The sequence below is a fragment of the Gasterosteus aculeatus genome, chromosome 10 (assembly GCF_964276395.1).
Source record: "Gasterosteus aculeatus chromosome 10, fGasAcu3.hap1.1, whole genome shotgun sequence".
NCBI classification, from domain to species: domain Eukaryota; kingdom Metazoa; phylum Chordata; class Actinopteri; order Perciformes; family Gasterosteidae; genus Gasterosteus; species Gasterosteus aculeatus.
In genome coordinates, this window is record NC_135697.1 from 6,136,035 (window position 1) to 6,152,686 (window position 16,652).

The 16,652-nt window shown below is 44.9% G+C and overlaps 1 protein-coding gene across 3 annotated transcripts in view; it reads left to right on the plus strand.

Annotated features, from left to right (window-relative positions):
* Positions 1 to 5,800: 5,800 nt before the first annotated feature.
* The window catches only part of LOC120826198 (oxysterol-binding protein-related protein 10), a 52,280-nt gene continuing 41,428 nt past the window's right edge, over positions 5,801 to 16,652 (plus strand). For all 3 annotated transcript variants that reach the window (XR_013450984.1, XR_013450985.1, XM_040188279.2), the window contains exons 1-2: positions 5,801 to 6,584; positions 12,875 to 13,050. Coding sequence is in view for 1 of the 3 variants with exons in the window: in XM_040188279.2 (XP_040044213.2) it covers positions 6,313 to 6,584; positions 12,875 to 13,050 (448 nt within the window). In the remaining 2 variants the exon portion in view is untranslated. The remainder of the gene's footprint in view (positions 6,585 to 12,874; positions 13,051 to 16,652) is intronic.

Here is a 16,652-nt window from a genome sequence, read left to right on the forward strand (position 1 = left end):
CCCTCAGAGTGAAGGGTTCATTAGTGGAACCATTTCAACTCTTTAAAGCTGTCAATTGCTCGCAGTAGATTCTGACAAATGAATGGATACATTCTTTAAAATGATTTTCTCTTTGTTATTGCTTCATTTAATCTCAAGGTAAAACTTCTTGAGAAAGCCTTATAGCTCATGCTACACACCAAGCTGAAGCTCTGGTGCTTTGGTCCCTCTCTGTTTCCGGATCCCATGAGCTCTTTTTTCAGAAGTGCAGAGAAGATGCCACGGACACCAGACACTGCGAAATACAGACATGTTACCCTGATGGGCGTTTTGCACATTGTGTGAACTCGCTTGGCAAGTTCTTCAAAGTAACAAAGTCACAGTTCTTATGAAAAAACTCCTTAACTATAACTGAACGTATAGGAACTTGAACACTTTTTATCAGAATCATACTTTGTGGCATGTGCTACTAATGAATTGGAATATTTTAGCTATCTCATACTGTTGCTTTTAAACAGTGCAGCAGAGCTTTAACAAAAAAGTGAACAAATTACAATAATGGGACGAGTACACTGTTTTCTAGAATTGTTTGGGTTTTTATTTCTAATTGTTCGCGATATTTGCAGAGTACCGGCCTGATACCAGGGCTTTAAAAACAGGTCAAAGGTCAGGTCACGATTTCCTCAAATTAATGTTTTAATGCTGTGAAAACAAATCTTTTCCTAAACAACTGTACTTATTCAAGTGTCTTGCCCAAACTTCCTTTCACAAGATTAGATTTGAACACACTGTGATAATATTATAACCTATTATAACGTAGGATAAAGCATAAACACATCATAATGTAACTGATTGCAAGCTCTGTTAGTGTTATCTAGCCGAGCAGGAGAGTCCTGCCCAGTTAAGGTTATGAATGGATCAGGTGGCGCGTGTCACGTGTTGCTGTTGCAGAAGTTGGCTGATAAAAGAAATGACATTGTGATATCTGATCGTGCAAAGACTTGCATACTTGCAGATTCCATCCTATGCTGTCATGTCATTTACAATGCTTGTTTTGGTATCTAAACACAGTTTTTCACTTGTACGATATAAAAAATTAAAGTGCCTTGGCTTTCTTTTAACATCAATACACAGGGCAGTTGTGTTTACGGTCTTTTAGACCCTGGTCTAAATTAGCCATCATCTTTCCTGCAGAGCTTTTTAAAGTTGTTCTGACCTTCCAAGTAGCGTCCGTATGACGCTATCTGAAGTGTGACCATTACAGCCTCCACATCCATCTCTGTGTATCAGGAAGCCGTATTATTTAGCTGCCTTGATGAATATGCACGACTTCATCCATCAGCCCCATGGACAGAGGCAGCATGCTGAGAAGTCAAATATTCACTCACAGGCAGACACACACCCTTGAACTATGAAATGACTCCTGCTCTCAGTTTACCGTCTTATACACAACGACACACACACCTACACACACACACACACACACACACACACACACACACAGGTTTATGACCTTGTCAGCTTTGCAGGGTGTACAGTCCCTTCCAGTCCATTAAGTAGTAGCAAGGTTGCCGGGTTTTGTGAATAATACAGGCTGTTGTTCAAACATGGGCAAGCTTTTAGCAAGTCAAGCATCACATGTAACTTATAATGAGACAGACAGAACCCTCTCATTGAGAAAATGACCTGAAACTGAATAAACCAAACAACTGTAAGATTAATTTACAAAAAAAACAAAGTAAGAGCCGAAAGGGAGTCATTTTTATTCAAGACATGTTGGCTGGCAGCAGAGTTTAGATAAAATGTTCCCAAAACATGCAGAGCTCATCTCAGTCTCTGCCAGGAACAATTAGACCAGGTGGGGAATGCTAATCCCATGTAGCTGTTCTCTGCGAACGCAGCGCCAGCGGACACATAGAAACAAACGGGTCGGTCGCGTTCCTCGGTACGTTCCAATGTGGCTTTTGATTTGGAGTCTCAGTCTCAGAGGAGGAGATGTGGTTTGAGGATGTGATGAGGATGCAGATATCAGTCAGGGACAAGGATGGACGAGCTCACCCAGACGAGATGGCTGAGCTTTTGTTATAATTCTGACTCCCCTAAAATGAACTCTGCTACTCGGCAAAACTCCTCATTCTTACACTTATTACGGATGCCTTTCAGATGCCAGGATCAATTAAAAGCTGTAAAATATTATGCCGTGGAGGCATTAGAACTGAGAGTGTGTGCTGACGGAGGACCTCCGTGCTCGACTTCATCTTTAAAAACGGGTTCCTCTCATTCAGCCACAGGAGCACCAGTGAGGTGTTGGATGAGAACAAGGGCACCGCCGCCTTCCCACATTCTGGATGAAACACACTGTTTTGTAAAATATCATTCAGCCTTTCTCATTTCCCAACTTTGTGACACCTCAATTCCTCGCTTATCCATCCACCTGTTTGTGACACGGACATCGATCTCAGCGTTAAAGGACATCCCAATTCCTTCAATGCATCTCGAGGAATAAGGATGGAGGAGGCTGCGTGTAGGTGGCGAGGAGCTATGAGGACACATTGGTGGATTCTTGGCGGAGTCTTTCAACCTTAGTAGACGGATAAAAGAGGTTGAACGGGGTAAATATATTCACTTCTGGCACACGGTTAGATGAGAAGATTGATGCTGACCTCACTTTTGTTCGGGGAATAGGAATCTACAGCTAAGAGCCAGTTAGCTCAGTTTAGCCTGGCTCTATCAGTCCCTATTGGTTTAGCAATTAATAGTTCCACAAAAACAAAACAAAGCTATGCTGACATCCGGACTGTGGCTTTCCCACTCACTGCACATCCACACCAAGACCAAGCTGCTTGTCCGTAGTCCTGTAATCATCTAATATCCCACATATTCCACTTGAGAAAAAAGGCAACGCAGGCACCCACCACCAAACCGCTCCTCCACCTGTTAATACCACAAATGCCCACACTGCGTTCAATCCATTCCACCAACTTGAAGACAACCACAGTCGAGCGTGAGTGATCGCCGATGACGGACTTGAGAGAGCCGTGTAGAGCTCTGTATCCAATGCTCAGCAAGAAAACAAAAAAGCTTCCAATTATAAGGGCTGTACTGGTGTGCATGTAATACAGCTTCAATGACGAGTTGAACAGGCTGAACTAAACCTTTTAGGAGCTATTTATTAGTATTCTTGATGCTTGCTTATTTAAGTTTGTGTGCTTATCAGTTGGGTAACACTGTGGGCTCCAGGTACAGAGCCAGCATGCCCTTCTACCAGAGCAGGAGAGGCACTTTGTTCTTTTGTTTGTTATCTTGTTTATGTTGGTTAAATAAAAGGGGAAAAAACAGAATCCTGAACTCTTTACCCTGAGTAAACCAAAAACCTGCAGCGCACCTTTGATTAATGTTTGTTTAAGATTTATCGGACAAATGGAGATAAAAACATGCGTCATACTTTTTACTTTCTTTAGAGGAAACCATAAGGCCTGCATGTCAGGGGGTTAATGCATACAAAATAACCCACAATAAAGTTTACAACATCACATTTAAGGCCTAAAACTCTTCTAAAGTCAATAAAGAAGCAAGCACCTTTTATGCAACAAACCAAACTGCTGTTTTTCTTTGCTGAAAGCGGGGATTTCGGAGCTATTCAGTTTTAAAGGCTCTCCCCCCTCGGCTGTAACGACTCCGGTGCCGGGAGCGGACTGGTGGCGGTAGACGGTGCTGCCGGCCTGGCGTTGTAAATCTGAGCGGGCTGACACAGGACACGGTGGAGATCGCTGCCGTGTCATCGTACGGCCGGGGAACGCACAGTTCTTCACAGAACCGAGGTGAGGAAACGCCCGTCTCTGTGGCAGCGATGATGCAGGAGTCTGTGACATGGACGATGGAGATGAAGATGACTGGAGGAGGAGGAGGAGGAGGAGGGAAGATGATTTGAAAAAAGAAATAATGATGATAACGGTTATTCGAAATGTGATGATACTGCAGAGTTTGTAGATCAAAGAGAGCCGAAGTCCTCCCGTCAGTCGAATGCGTTCCTTTCATCATTCTTTTCAGATCATTAAGCACATTGCTGAGGTTTACTATCCATCTTCTAGGAGAGAAATCAGCCTCCTTCACTGCTGCCATTAGAAATCAACATTTATTTGATGTATGCCGTTAAAATGAAAATGAAAAACCTACAAGTACAGTACAGTCATTTTTGCTGCGTCTCTTTCTGTCTTGCTTTTATTACCCGTCTGAACTAACCTGCGGTCCGGCGCCTACGGGCGATGGTGTTTCACTAGAAATATTAAACCAGCTTTATTGGATTTGAAACAATGAATTAAATATCATCCTTATCCAAACATATAAAGCTTGCCATTCATTCCAAATGATTTATTCAGCAGCCCAGGCCAATATATTGAACACATTTGTGCTGCATTTAACTGCTGTCATAAAACCCACATGAATAAGTTCTGATCATATTTCAATGCTGAAGTGATCCCTCCACAAGATGTGTTTGTAAGCTTCTTTGTCTCCCGACAAAACTCTGAGAAGTAACAGAGTTTTTTTGTATATTCACACTAAAAGCTTTTTTAGTGTTTAGTGGTTCTGTGGATGAGCATTTTGTTTCGGTTCTGAACTGGTACTTTACTAAAGTAACCTGTAACCCCACATACTGTATAACAAAGTCAGCTGATATCATTCTACTTGCCATTAGAATGAATCAATATTAGGTTACTAATGCAGATAGTGGAGTTAGACGGACATATTCACATATATCAGAGCAGCTGAAAATCCATTTTATAAGAAGTCCAACCCTCAAAAGTATCTCTCTTAATACGGCCACATGCACATGTCTGCTCACGTATGGTAAATCGAAGGCTTGGCACACGTGGCATGCCTAGTTGTGATTGAACAATCACCGTCCCGGGCGCGGCTCAGCCAACACCCTTATTATACTATAATAACATACATCCTAATTAAAATGCACTCTACACTGACAGTTAATAGGAAAGGCCTCAGAGTCAAACTGGCTCATAATGGAATGCAGCCAACGCGGGCTTGAGTCTCCACGCAGGCTTTTAACAAACCTCCCTGTTTGTCTCTGCAGCCCGGGGATCTTTTTTTACTCTCTTGCATTGATCTTGGCTTTGTGGCTGCCTCAGCTGATGAGCAGCGGGAATCTTTCCGTGCTGCGTTAAGTGTCCTGTGGAGATTCATTGAGGCGTGCCTTCAATTGCTCAGCGCAATCTCTGCCTTTTCTTAATGGCCTGCAGCGCCGCTCCGCCAGGTCGTCATTAACGTGTCCTTTTCATTCTGGTTGTCATGGTCATGTGTGCGCGAGTGTCTGTGTGAGTCGGACGGGTTGTATAATACTTTAATGAACAAGTATACACCCCCTCATATACCCCATTGAAATGACCAGAAGATATAGAAAATAACATCCAGTTTTGCTCTGAATTTATTAAATATTTCTCTCATGTAGACTCAGAAAGAAATATATATACACACACATATGTACAGTCTCTCGGAAGGACTTTCCAAATTGGCATTGTGCTATTACTCCAAACTGCCAGTTGGGGAAGTGTTGAAGCTTTGGTTTTATTTCATATTGAAAACATGTCCTTGACACACACATTGTGCCTTCATTTGTAACAGTTAGGGTTACATGTACTATTGTCTTCAGTGACTTGAGGACATGATGCCCTGTTTCTGGCCTCTGGAGTCATTCCTGTGTTTGCAGTCGAGACCGTGGCTTGTTTTTAAATAAACAAAATTCACATTCTATCAACAAGTCTCATAAGAGAATTCAAATATCACCAGCTTTTCAAACCAAACCTGCGCCCTAGAAAAAAGTCTCAATGTGCATCAGCCTCAACGTGACCCGTCCGAGGACATCTTGCTGGGATGAGCAGTGTTTTCATACTGGTGGGCCACTTTATTTTGTTTCGGCGTGATGGTTGATATCCGGGGGCCGGTTCAGAGTGGAAGTGGGAGTGTCTCCCTCTCTGCCGGCAACACGCCGGAGGGAGACCCACAGTGCCACACAGCCGCGCACTGCAGCGGAGAGCGAGCGAGCGATCGGGACGCGGACGCCGCCGGGGACCATGTCACGCAGCGGGGGACGCCCGAACCAGCGGCGCCGCGCGGCCCACGCGCGCCCGCCGCCGCCGCGGTAGCTCAGCGGACACGCGCCGCTTACGCTCTGCGGAAACCTCCCCTGCCGCCGCCGCCGCTGACTCCGCTCCATCCGCGTCCCCACCTCCTCCTCCTCACTCTGCCCCCCCACCCCACCAACCTCCTCCTCCACCACCGCCCCCGCCCCCTCCGGCTCTTCTCCGTCCCGTCGCCAGGATGGACCAGTCGCTCTGCAGCCCGCATCCCGTGGACAGCGCGGCCAACTCTTCCCCGTCGGACCGCGGGAGCTCGTCATCGACGAGGAAGCCCGGCAGGAGCGGGTCGCACAGCCCGGGCTCCGGCTCCCTCGGCGGCCCGGGAGGAGGAGGAGGAGGAAGCAGCCGGGGAGCTGTGCTGGGGAACAGCATGAATCTACAGCAGCCGCGCAAACGGCAACTGGAAGGAGTGCTGAGCAAATACACCAACCTGATCCAGGGCTGGCAGAACAGGTAAGCAGGAGTTTGTTGCGGGAGGTGTGTGTGTGTGTGTGTGTGTGTGTGTGTGTGTGTGTGTGTGCTGGGGTGGCGGGAGGGGGACGGTTCTCTGTCGGGTTCAGCTGGCTGTTGATATCTGCCTCGTCCACGTTGCACTTTTGGTAACGCGTCACCGTGAGGGGGCGGAGTCATCCGATCCCTGCACACATGTCACGTGGGCCTGCTGATGGACTGCCGACCAGCGTGTGCTTATTCATACAGCATTTATAACTCCGCTGTCCAGGTAGTAAATCCTGGCTTTCGATGACATCATCAAACAGCTGTGTTGACCAAACTCTACCCTCCTTTGCGGGCTAGATGTTAGAGCTCAAACAATTGTTTTGGTTATTCTATTGAAATGAACTATTTTTGACTTTAAAAAAATGACTAAAATCTTTAGTCCTCTTCATCGAGAGAATAACGATGAAGGGTCCAACTTGGTCTTTAGGAGATCATGAAGTAGTACATCTTGAAAATGTTCAACTGATTAATGGTATTGGAACGAATTGTTAGTTGCAGCCAATAAAGCTATAGCCTTTTGTAATGTGAGGGTGCCACTTTAGATATTTAAGCAATATTTCATTTAATTATCAACGCCGTCTAATAAACGTCAGCAAACGGCAACTTATACCTGAAGATAATTCACCTAATATTCACATTTGAAAAGTTTGGACCAGACAATATTTGACGACTTGAAAAATTTTGATTTTCTGTTGAACGACTAAAAGATTATTTGACTAGAGCTAATTTCTTGTTAAGAGAAGTTGTAAATATTTGTGGGTTTTGTAAAAAAAGAGAAACGATTTATAGATTATCACAATCAGTCGACAGCTGATTAATTTCCTACGCTTGTGCGTTAATGGTTAATTAATTGTACCGTATCTTTGCAGCTGTAAAATAAATCTCGTGTGACAAGGAAAAAGCAGCAGCCCCCACAAATGAAGCTCTGTTATCTGTGATATCACGTCATTGATTAATTTGAATGCTTTAAACAGCGCTGCAGCACGCTCTCACAATGAAGTGCAGAATATCTCAGCAACACCTGTGGAGATTACAGCGCTGCATTATTGGGAGAATGTTCTTCGTGCAGCATTTATAGGTTGACTCTCAAGTAAGAGCGCCTTTAATCTGAAATTATTAGTGTCCACTTGTTGCTGTTGTGTTTGTTGTATTTTTAGAGGCTCAGAACGTCCTTTCTTGCTAATTTCTTCTAAGCTTCTAAACTAGTGTCCACACAGTGGACATGGATAATGCAGGATTCCTCTTCTGCAGCTGTAGTGTGATGAAATTACTTTTTACCGATGTACAAACAAAAATGACCGTCCCATTGTCGCCATGGCGCTGCTGCAGAGAAGGAGAAGACTGAGCCTGTAGTGTGTGTGTGTGATCGGGGCAGGAAGCCGGTGTGTGGATGGGAGGTAGGTAGGGAGGCGGGGGGGGATGGCGTCTTCCGGCTCTGCCATTAATTCGACGGGCAGATGATGCACTCATCTGCTTCTCGAAGTGCACCCACAGGAAGGTGAGCCGATCAAATTTTGCCTCACGCCGGTTGTTCCAAACAGTTGGTGGGGTGTGACCAATCAACGCCGAATGAATAGTCTCTAACGAGCTAGGCCTTTTAATTGTGTACTAAGATGGTTCCTGGAGTCGTTTTTATAATTATATTTGTACATATTATGGGGCTATCACGCTACTTACACATCTGGCAAAGCAGAATAAATGTCAATTTGGAGTGAAATATCACATGAACAGTCATGAGCGCATATTCCAAAAAAGTGGGTCGTGTTGCAGTGAGGTAGTTTCTAAAACGATATTTTGCACATCAGCTAGAAATATGAAAGTCAAACTGCTCTGGAACTCCACTTTAGGTCAGCAGGCATTTCTCTGCAACACCGTTGTTAACTTTGAGACTATTAACGAGCTTCCATTAGTAAAGCACCGGCTTGCTTCACATCCATAACTGTATTTCAGATCACGTTGTCCACTTTTTACTCAAGTTGGCCGCATAAAATGTTAAACTGAAAGTTTGCTCAAAATGACCTGCAGATCAGACTTGAACCCATTGGAGGAAGAAGAGAAGAGACTTCGCTGTGGCTGCGTTGAGTTGTATCTTAGATATACTTGTATCAAATATGAATTTGAAGGAGGAGAGGCGGTGCTCTGGTGGTGTTTGGATAATGACAGTCGCCTGTCGCTTTCCAATATTTACCGGGCGGAGGAAGGCGTCGGGTGTGTTTCGCATCGCGTGGCGCCGCGGTTGGCAGCGGACTCGAGTGTAGCTAAATCTGCCGCTGTGTGGGAGGCCACGTGTCAGTGTAAAGTGCTGATCGGCCGTGTGCCTTCTCGTTGGAGAAGATGTGCTGGGTAGCAATCTTTTGTTACTCTGCAGACATGTTGATACTCCACTTCTCAGGACCCTCATAGAAACACTGCATTTGTTACTGCTACGACTACTATGACTACTATATGATTGTGTGGACCCTCAAAGTTTAATTGTTTAGTTTATGCAACTTTATTTTTCAGTTTTACTTCTTACAAAATTGCCTAGAGGAATACCAAAAAGAACAGACAAAGATGAATGAATACAGGTAAATAGTCTGTGATAATGACTTCCGCAATAATGTAGATACAATAATAAACCACCTGGGGGATTTTTCATTTTAAATTTTAAATTTTTACCAAAGCCGCGTACACAAAGAGAAATTGTCTCGCGGGTCAACGCACCATAAACGGGCATCTGGTGATTGAAAGACCTCTCTGCCCAGCTTAGGGTGTCCTCTCCTAGGTACAAAGATGGTTGTGTGTCGGACGAGGAGCTTTCCTTACTGTAACACGATGCAGAGTACAGTGCAGGACATTGTGTGTGTGTGTGTGTGTGTGTGTGTGACGCTTAGCATTACACAATTCAGTGTTTCCCAACTGCAGAGTGAGTTCGGGTCGAGGGTTCAACCTTCCACGCAGGAGAGATTGCTCTGTGGTTGTTGCTCACAGGTTTTCCTTTACTGAACTCGGTTTGGTGACATTCCAACATTAGCATGCAGATCACAGATTTGCAAACATGCCGAGCTGTCTCCGTCTAGTCTTTTAGACATTATGTGATGCGACGGTGGGTCTGAGGGCAGATTCCCACATGTGTAGATTCTGAATGAATGTCTTCGTAAGCGGTGCAGCTTAGTACACGGTGAGGGATGAATTATTTGCAGATGTGCTCGCTGTAAAAGGAGCACTGCTGTGCTGCTTTGATCAGAGCTGTGAGTCGGAGTAATGCAGCTCTGCTTAGTGTTTCTGTGGCAGCGAAGAGAACAGCCTGTTTTTTTTTGCCTCTCTCTTACCAGTTTGGTCTGAGTTTTTTTTCAATCGTACCGCAGAGGCCTCGTTATCAGGTTGGGTTTGCTGGCAATTATAGTTCAAACCTTCTGCTTTTAAGTGAACACGGACTGTGTCTCTGAGCCGATTCCATCGGCTGATGGAAACCATGTGATGTGGTTGGAAGCTGCGGAGGAAAGTGGGTGTTACGTTAGGATTGTTTGATCACAGCTCGTACTTGAACCTGCTTTAGTCATATATTTGTCGTCTCTGTAATGTCAATGAGCCATTAACATGTTTTCATGTAGGTGCCCGTCGTTTAGCTGAACCCACATCTCCAATTAACATGTTGGTTGAGGATTTGTCATTTCCGGTCACCCACCACTGCAATCGTTTTCTTCTACGTTCAAAGGCTCCGGGTCAGAGCCAATGGGAAGCAGCGTTGATATACGGACAGGGCGAGAGAAACACACGCGCGGACACACTCGTAGCGCCGGACCTGCTAAAGGTCAGGCTCAACAGCGTGAGCGAGGAAAATGTTTGGTCACATTCTGGGGCCATGCTACTCCTCTTATTACTGAGCAAGTGTAACTCACATTTCCTGCCAATAACAAGGTTGATTTACCGCCTTCCTTCCGCTCTGAGTGCCAAAAGAGCCAAGAAGGGATGCAAAGTCTGCTGACAAGCTGTTTTCTGCATTAGTAAATGGCAGTGTTTCTCTTGGTGTGTAAATGTGCTTGACTAAGCTCTTTTAACAGCACTGTTATTGTTCTGGAGTGGATTTATTTCATTATATGAGCGCAACAAAAGGATCAGTAACAGAAAGCCATTGTTCTGTTACAGATGTTTATTCTTGTGTTGGTGAGCGATTACATTTCATAGCTCGTCGGGTTAGTTTTTTTTTGTCTTCCATTCCAGAAATGCTGCACCAGTGTCACCATCTTTTCATTTGGACCGTTTCCCTCTAGCCCCAAGCTTCCGAAGGTGAAACGGTTTACTGCAGGTCAGACCTCATCAGCGCTGCTATGTCACAGGAGGCTGAACGTGAAGCCCTGCGTTTGTTACACGGCACCATCCGTCACGTTAAAGGTCTACATCGAAGGCTGGACTCGCCCGGAGGGGTCAGCGGTAAAAGCCTCCACTCTGCCGACTGAACACGTGATGAGACGTTGTATACTGCGTGTGTGTGCGCAAGACACAAAAAGAGAGGCCTGGATAAAAGCAGGCGGTTGTTCCCTGGTCGGATGTGGTCGACATAAATCACCAGCTCGCCTGATGGAAGTAGGCAAGACTCCAAGTGAGGATCAGTTATCAGAGAGCGGCGTTCACTGCATCCTCTCTGCAGTCTTTTTAACATGTTGGTAGATTACAGATCATAATAACAAAGGTTAAATCATTATAGTGCTAAAGCAATTTGATTTAATACTTCAATAAATCACCAGCTCATCGTCGAGGCTTCACGTTTTGCGGCTCTAGCCTGGACAACGTAAGGAGTCGCTGCTGTTTTCCTTCAGTTGGGTGTCCCAATGTGCTCCGGGCGATTTATAGCATAAATGATCAACGGCGGCCTGCAGTGAGACTGTCGCAGCTCTGAGGCCGTACTTTGGCACTGTGGTGCTAACGTGCTGATGTTTAACCAGCCTAATGTTTACTGTCTGAGTTCAGCCGGTTAACTTTTGCTCTCTACGTGTAAGTTCCTCCGCGGTCGGACATGGCAGCGTGACAATATAGGACAACGTGGGAGCAGGTGTCGCCGTGGCACTAAAAACCGGGTTGGTGACTTGATAAGAGTGAGCGAATGTAACTGATATAACCGACATTTACACCTGACGTTCAGGAATAAACTATTAATGCTGTAGAATAGTCACGCTTGGCTGAGACCCGATCCGCCTAATACGGTCAAAATGATGCACAATTGAAAAATAAGCAGGTTAAAAAATCAAGTCATTCTTGGTTTTTGTCCTAAATATGAATATGAATAAACACAAGATATCGTTGTAAAATAATTAGGTAGTTAATTGATTAGCTGATCTATACCTGGTTATTGCTACTTATTTAAAACATTACCTACATCCGCCCTCCCAATTGGGAAAATACATTTATTTTCTTTTGTAATGTTTTTGAACGGTTTGACCAAAAAAGCCAAATCAAGTCTCCAAGTGTGATTTATATTTTCACCATTTTCTTACGTTTGATCAACAGCACAAGGAACCGTTTTTACAAGTGCATTGATGATGAAAGTACATGTCTGCTCACAGTGACGTGTGGATGATATTGGTTTTATAGATTAAAGGGGATCGCAGCGGTAGTGTGTGAAACTCCAGCTACGGAGGACTGACGGAAGTTTTCTTTGAAAATCAACACCTGTTAAGAGACAGAGGTGGACAGCAAATGTCTCAGATCACCACATACAACCGCGGCACAACGTACGGGCGAGAACATTGAACACGAACACAAGGATTATCAGAGAAAAGAAGGCAATGCGCGCAGACTGAACACAGACCTCCTCTCTTACCTCGGCTAAAACGTGAATGTGATTCATTAATCGCAAAGGGGGAAATGTGGGGTTTTATTTGCGCGCCTTCGGTGCCGCAACTTCTGCCAAAGATGACCGAACTAATTGCTACCTTGAGTAATTTGGAATCCAGTTTGCCGGCTTGCTGTTGGGGAAAGTAGGCCTTAATGTGCACCGAGGGGTGTTTTTAATGGCTCGTGCGTGTAGAGAGCTGCGGTAATTAGCATCCTGCAGGCGGTGTCGCATGAGAGTTGAGAAATTTAAGGATATTGTGCGATTTTATAGCCGCTCTGCCTTCTCTCTGCCTGCCTCTACCCTCATTCATAGCCCTCGCTCATTTACTCTCTCGTATAGAGCAAAAATGCTGATATCGTTCATGGTGCTCCTTCTGTTTCTTTCTCTCTGTCCCAGTACTTCCTTAACTCTTTGTTTCCCTCCCATGCAGGTACTTCGTGTTGGATCCAGAGGTGGGACAGCTGCAGTACTTTGTCAATGATCAGGGGAGGAGCCAGAAGCCCCGCGGGTCGCTGCCCCTGATCGGCGCCTCCGTGACCACGAGTGACGAGGCTCCGCACATGTTCGTCGTAAACTCTGTCAATGGAGAGCTGTACAAACTCCGAGGTGGGCCTCAGGTTGCCTGTATATGGCAAAGTACAAACACTGAATGGAGTATGCGTGTGTGTGTCTTATGTTCGAGTTGCTTGGAGTGCAGAGTATTCATACTGAATTATCTTCATCTGCACATTGATTTGCAAAGACAACGCACAGCTGGTTTTGGAAGCATCAATAAATGTGATCTAGTATGTTTTCCTGTATGATCATCTCTTAAAACAAAAAAGCATTGTGTTATTGTTGGCTTAGAATGAATGGTTTGAATCTGTCCTGCGTTAGTTACCACCCGTATGGGCTCTCGAAGCGTGTAGGTGTTCTTCGGCCCAATGTGTTTTGGTTCATACCGTTTTGTATCATTCTCACTGCTCTCGTCAAACCGGTTTTCCGACTTTAAAGGCACACAAACAAAAGTTGGCGACGAGCTGGTGAACGTTATATTTCCCCCAGTAGCTGGTAAATTCAAGCTAAAGGGAAGTTGCAATAGATTTGAGATGACCTATACCACAGGTACAGGTGTACCACATGCAGTCCATATCCAGAAGAAATACTGTACATAGAGTAGAAAGGAGACTAGTTCGGTCAAAGCATTAGATCTAAATCCAGAGTAGGAGACCGTAGCCGGTCACTGTGTGGAAGGTCTTTGCCTTCACTGACCTGTATCCACTGAAGCGAGAGAAACTCTGTTTTACCGCTGCTCCACTTCAGCCGCTGGAATGTCCCCTGACACTCTCGAGGGGGGGGATATCAGAATAACATGGCCTATATTCCCTGAATAGGAAGAGGGAACAATGAGCCAACAGAGTTGAAGAAGTTGGGCCGAGTAGCTCACAGCAGAGTTAATTCCGTCCCCATGGCTACAGTAAGGTTGGAGAAGGACTCAGAAAGCCACAGAGTGAGAAAAGCCGTCTTTTGATAGAGCTCAGCTGAACAAACTCCAGACCCCAAACAGAAAATATCGGATCCCTAAACATTTTTCCTCGGAAAATAATTGCACTAGAATACCTGCACTTCAATTAGTTCCCCCAGCGGGGCTCAGAGTTGATGAAGATCAGCCGGTAAAGCCTGGATGTGGTATCGGTTACCATGGGAAACCCTGAGAGGGGAATCCAAGCTTCAGTCAGGAGTCATTTTTCAATGTTTGTAGGCTGCGTTTCATCTCACCGATGCGTCCGAGGCTTTAAATGCCGTCATCTCGTGTCCGTGCCTCGTTTGAGTACATTTCCATGTCAAAGTCTTGGTATACTCGAACCAGTTTGAGCCTTTTCGTTTGATTTATTTGCAATCAAGTGGCTTTTCTTTGACATTTACGCAGTTTTTGAAAGATTACTTTGAATTTATATTTGCCAGATGATATCAATTTATATAATTTAAGGAAATAACGTTTATAATGAGACCTATGTTCTTTTTTTGTTGGAAGTACTTTTTTGTGGTGTCCACTGTGCAATCATTTCAGACTCTAGACTAAATAATGTTTCATTATAAATGCAAGAATGACCTCTTTGATCCAAAGAGGGATTTGCACGTGACATTGAATACAGATTTTAAGTAGCTTGAGCGGGTTTCTGGCTCCAAACCAAAGTGTAATTGACTAAAGCAGAGTAGCTATGGGAACTATTTCATTATCAGAGATGGGGACATTTTGGGGACTTTTGTTTTGCTGCTGAGTAAAGGTGAAGAGCAATGGGAATTTTCAAGGCCTTCTATATGCTTATAGGAGGCCACCATACAACAGCAAAACATCCATCCAATTGACACGATTCTTGCATGTTTCTTTCTACCAAGTTCAACAGCAACAGTTCACTGAGATGATGAAATGTTTCAGGCTCTGCGTTCCCCAATAGTCTCTTTATGTGCTTTCCCTTCTTTGAGTGTAAAACATCAAGAAATGGCACCTTTTCGGCTTAAATTTATATTTATTGCATAAAATATTTCAATGAAATGCTTAGCATAACAAATGCCAGCTGCGTCAGTCAAAATCGCTATTGAATAAAAGCAAAGACTGAAGTTAAACCTGAAATTACAACACGGTTTCTACGAGCCTATAATTGAGTGTGAACAGGAATGTGGATCCGACGTGTAAAGCTGGTGTCTGTGATTGTCTACTGGCTACTCAGTTAACCTCTCGACTGCCTCAGCTTGTCCATTTTTTTTTTTAAAATACCATTTAAATTGCCCCCCGTCATAATATTTTCCCTGCACTTGAATCGGATGCAACTGCTCGTCTCAGCATTAATCTTTATTATTAGTCCTCATTATCACAACCAATGGCATCTTTCGCTATGCTGTAATTACAGATTGGTGTAATGAGATGATGATTGTGCTGCTACGATTGACTGAAAAGGAATTCTAGTGTGTTTGCGCGTCGTTCAGCCGTCTCTCTGAAATTGAAATTGACATTTAAATAGGACTAACCGAGCCAGCGCGAGGGGCTTCGTTACTCCCCTCGGTTTCCAAGACCGACCTCATGCTTTCCCCACGCTGTCAGCACAACAGTCCTCTCCCTGGATGGGAACGGGACATCCCGCTCTCAGCTCTTGCACTGTGTGTGCCGCTCTGGGTCGCCGCGTTAGCTCAATGCTGACAACTGATTGTCTTTAATCACAGCGAGGCCCGTGCACAAGTGGCCCCTTCTTTGGAGTGATTTCTGTGGATAACGGCGACATCGACTTGGTACTGGTGTTTCCTGCGGTGGGCGAGCAGCCCACACCTCGCGGGGGAGCGCCGCACTCGTGAACGTCTCATTTCCCCAGAGTTGCACCCTTCACTCTTCACTCGACCTGCGTGCAAAAGAGGCCTTTTGCACGCAGGTGCTCCCGTGGCTGCGGCAGGTGTCCGAGTTGCGAGTGATTGACGAGTGCAAATTGGGTTCTCAACGCGTCGAAATAGCTTCTGTCAGCGTGTCGGAAAAAAAACAAAACAATGAAAGAAAGATTTTAAAAGAGCAGTATTAAACCTTCTGGAGATATGGGTAGTGTCTACCTGTGCAGAGGACAAAGTCCCACTGTGTGTGTTGTTATCAGAGCTTCTCTGTGCATCGTGGGCATAATCGCGTCTGACAAGCCTGTTTTAATTGCACGTTAGCTGCTCTGCACTAAAAATGCGGGGATACAGATGAATTACTTGCTACAATATATTTATGACATTGTGTTTGTGAAATAAAACATTTCTTTCGTCTGTTATGTATAACAGGCCCTACTTCTGACATTTCTTCTAACTTTTTCATGGCACACTATACAAATGACACAGGCTTCACGGTCTACAGGCTTCCTCCCTGGCTGCACACGCCTACAACAGGCTGGATACCAATGAGATGCTTGAAACTATTTTAATTATTGGACAGTAAAAAGGGGAGGACAGGAATATGCTTCTGAAAAGTCCCCGGGGAAATTGCACCGTTGTTCGGACCTGAATGGGGCCTGATGTTTTTGACAAACCTGTTACATTATTTAAGCCGTAAGTATTGTCGTCCTGCTTCCCACCCTCAGTCATAAAGGCTACGGGTGTCCTATTCCTGTTTCTCTCCAAAGTGCTGCTGCAGCTTTTGTCCGTTTCGCCAGTGGCCACCTCACCACTGCTCACACAGTTTAAAAAAATAAACCTGCCACACACCA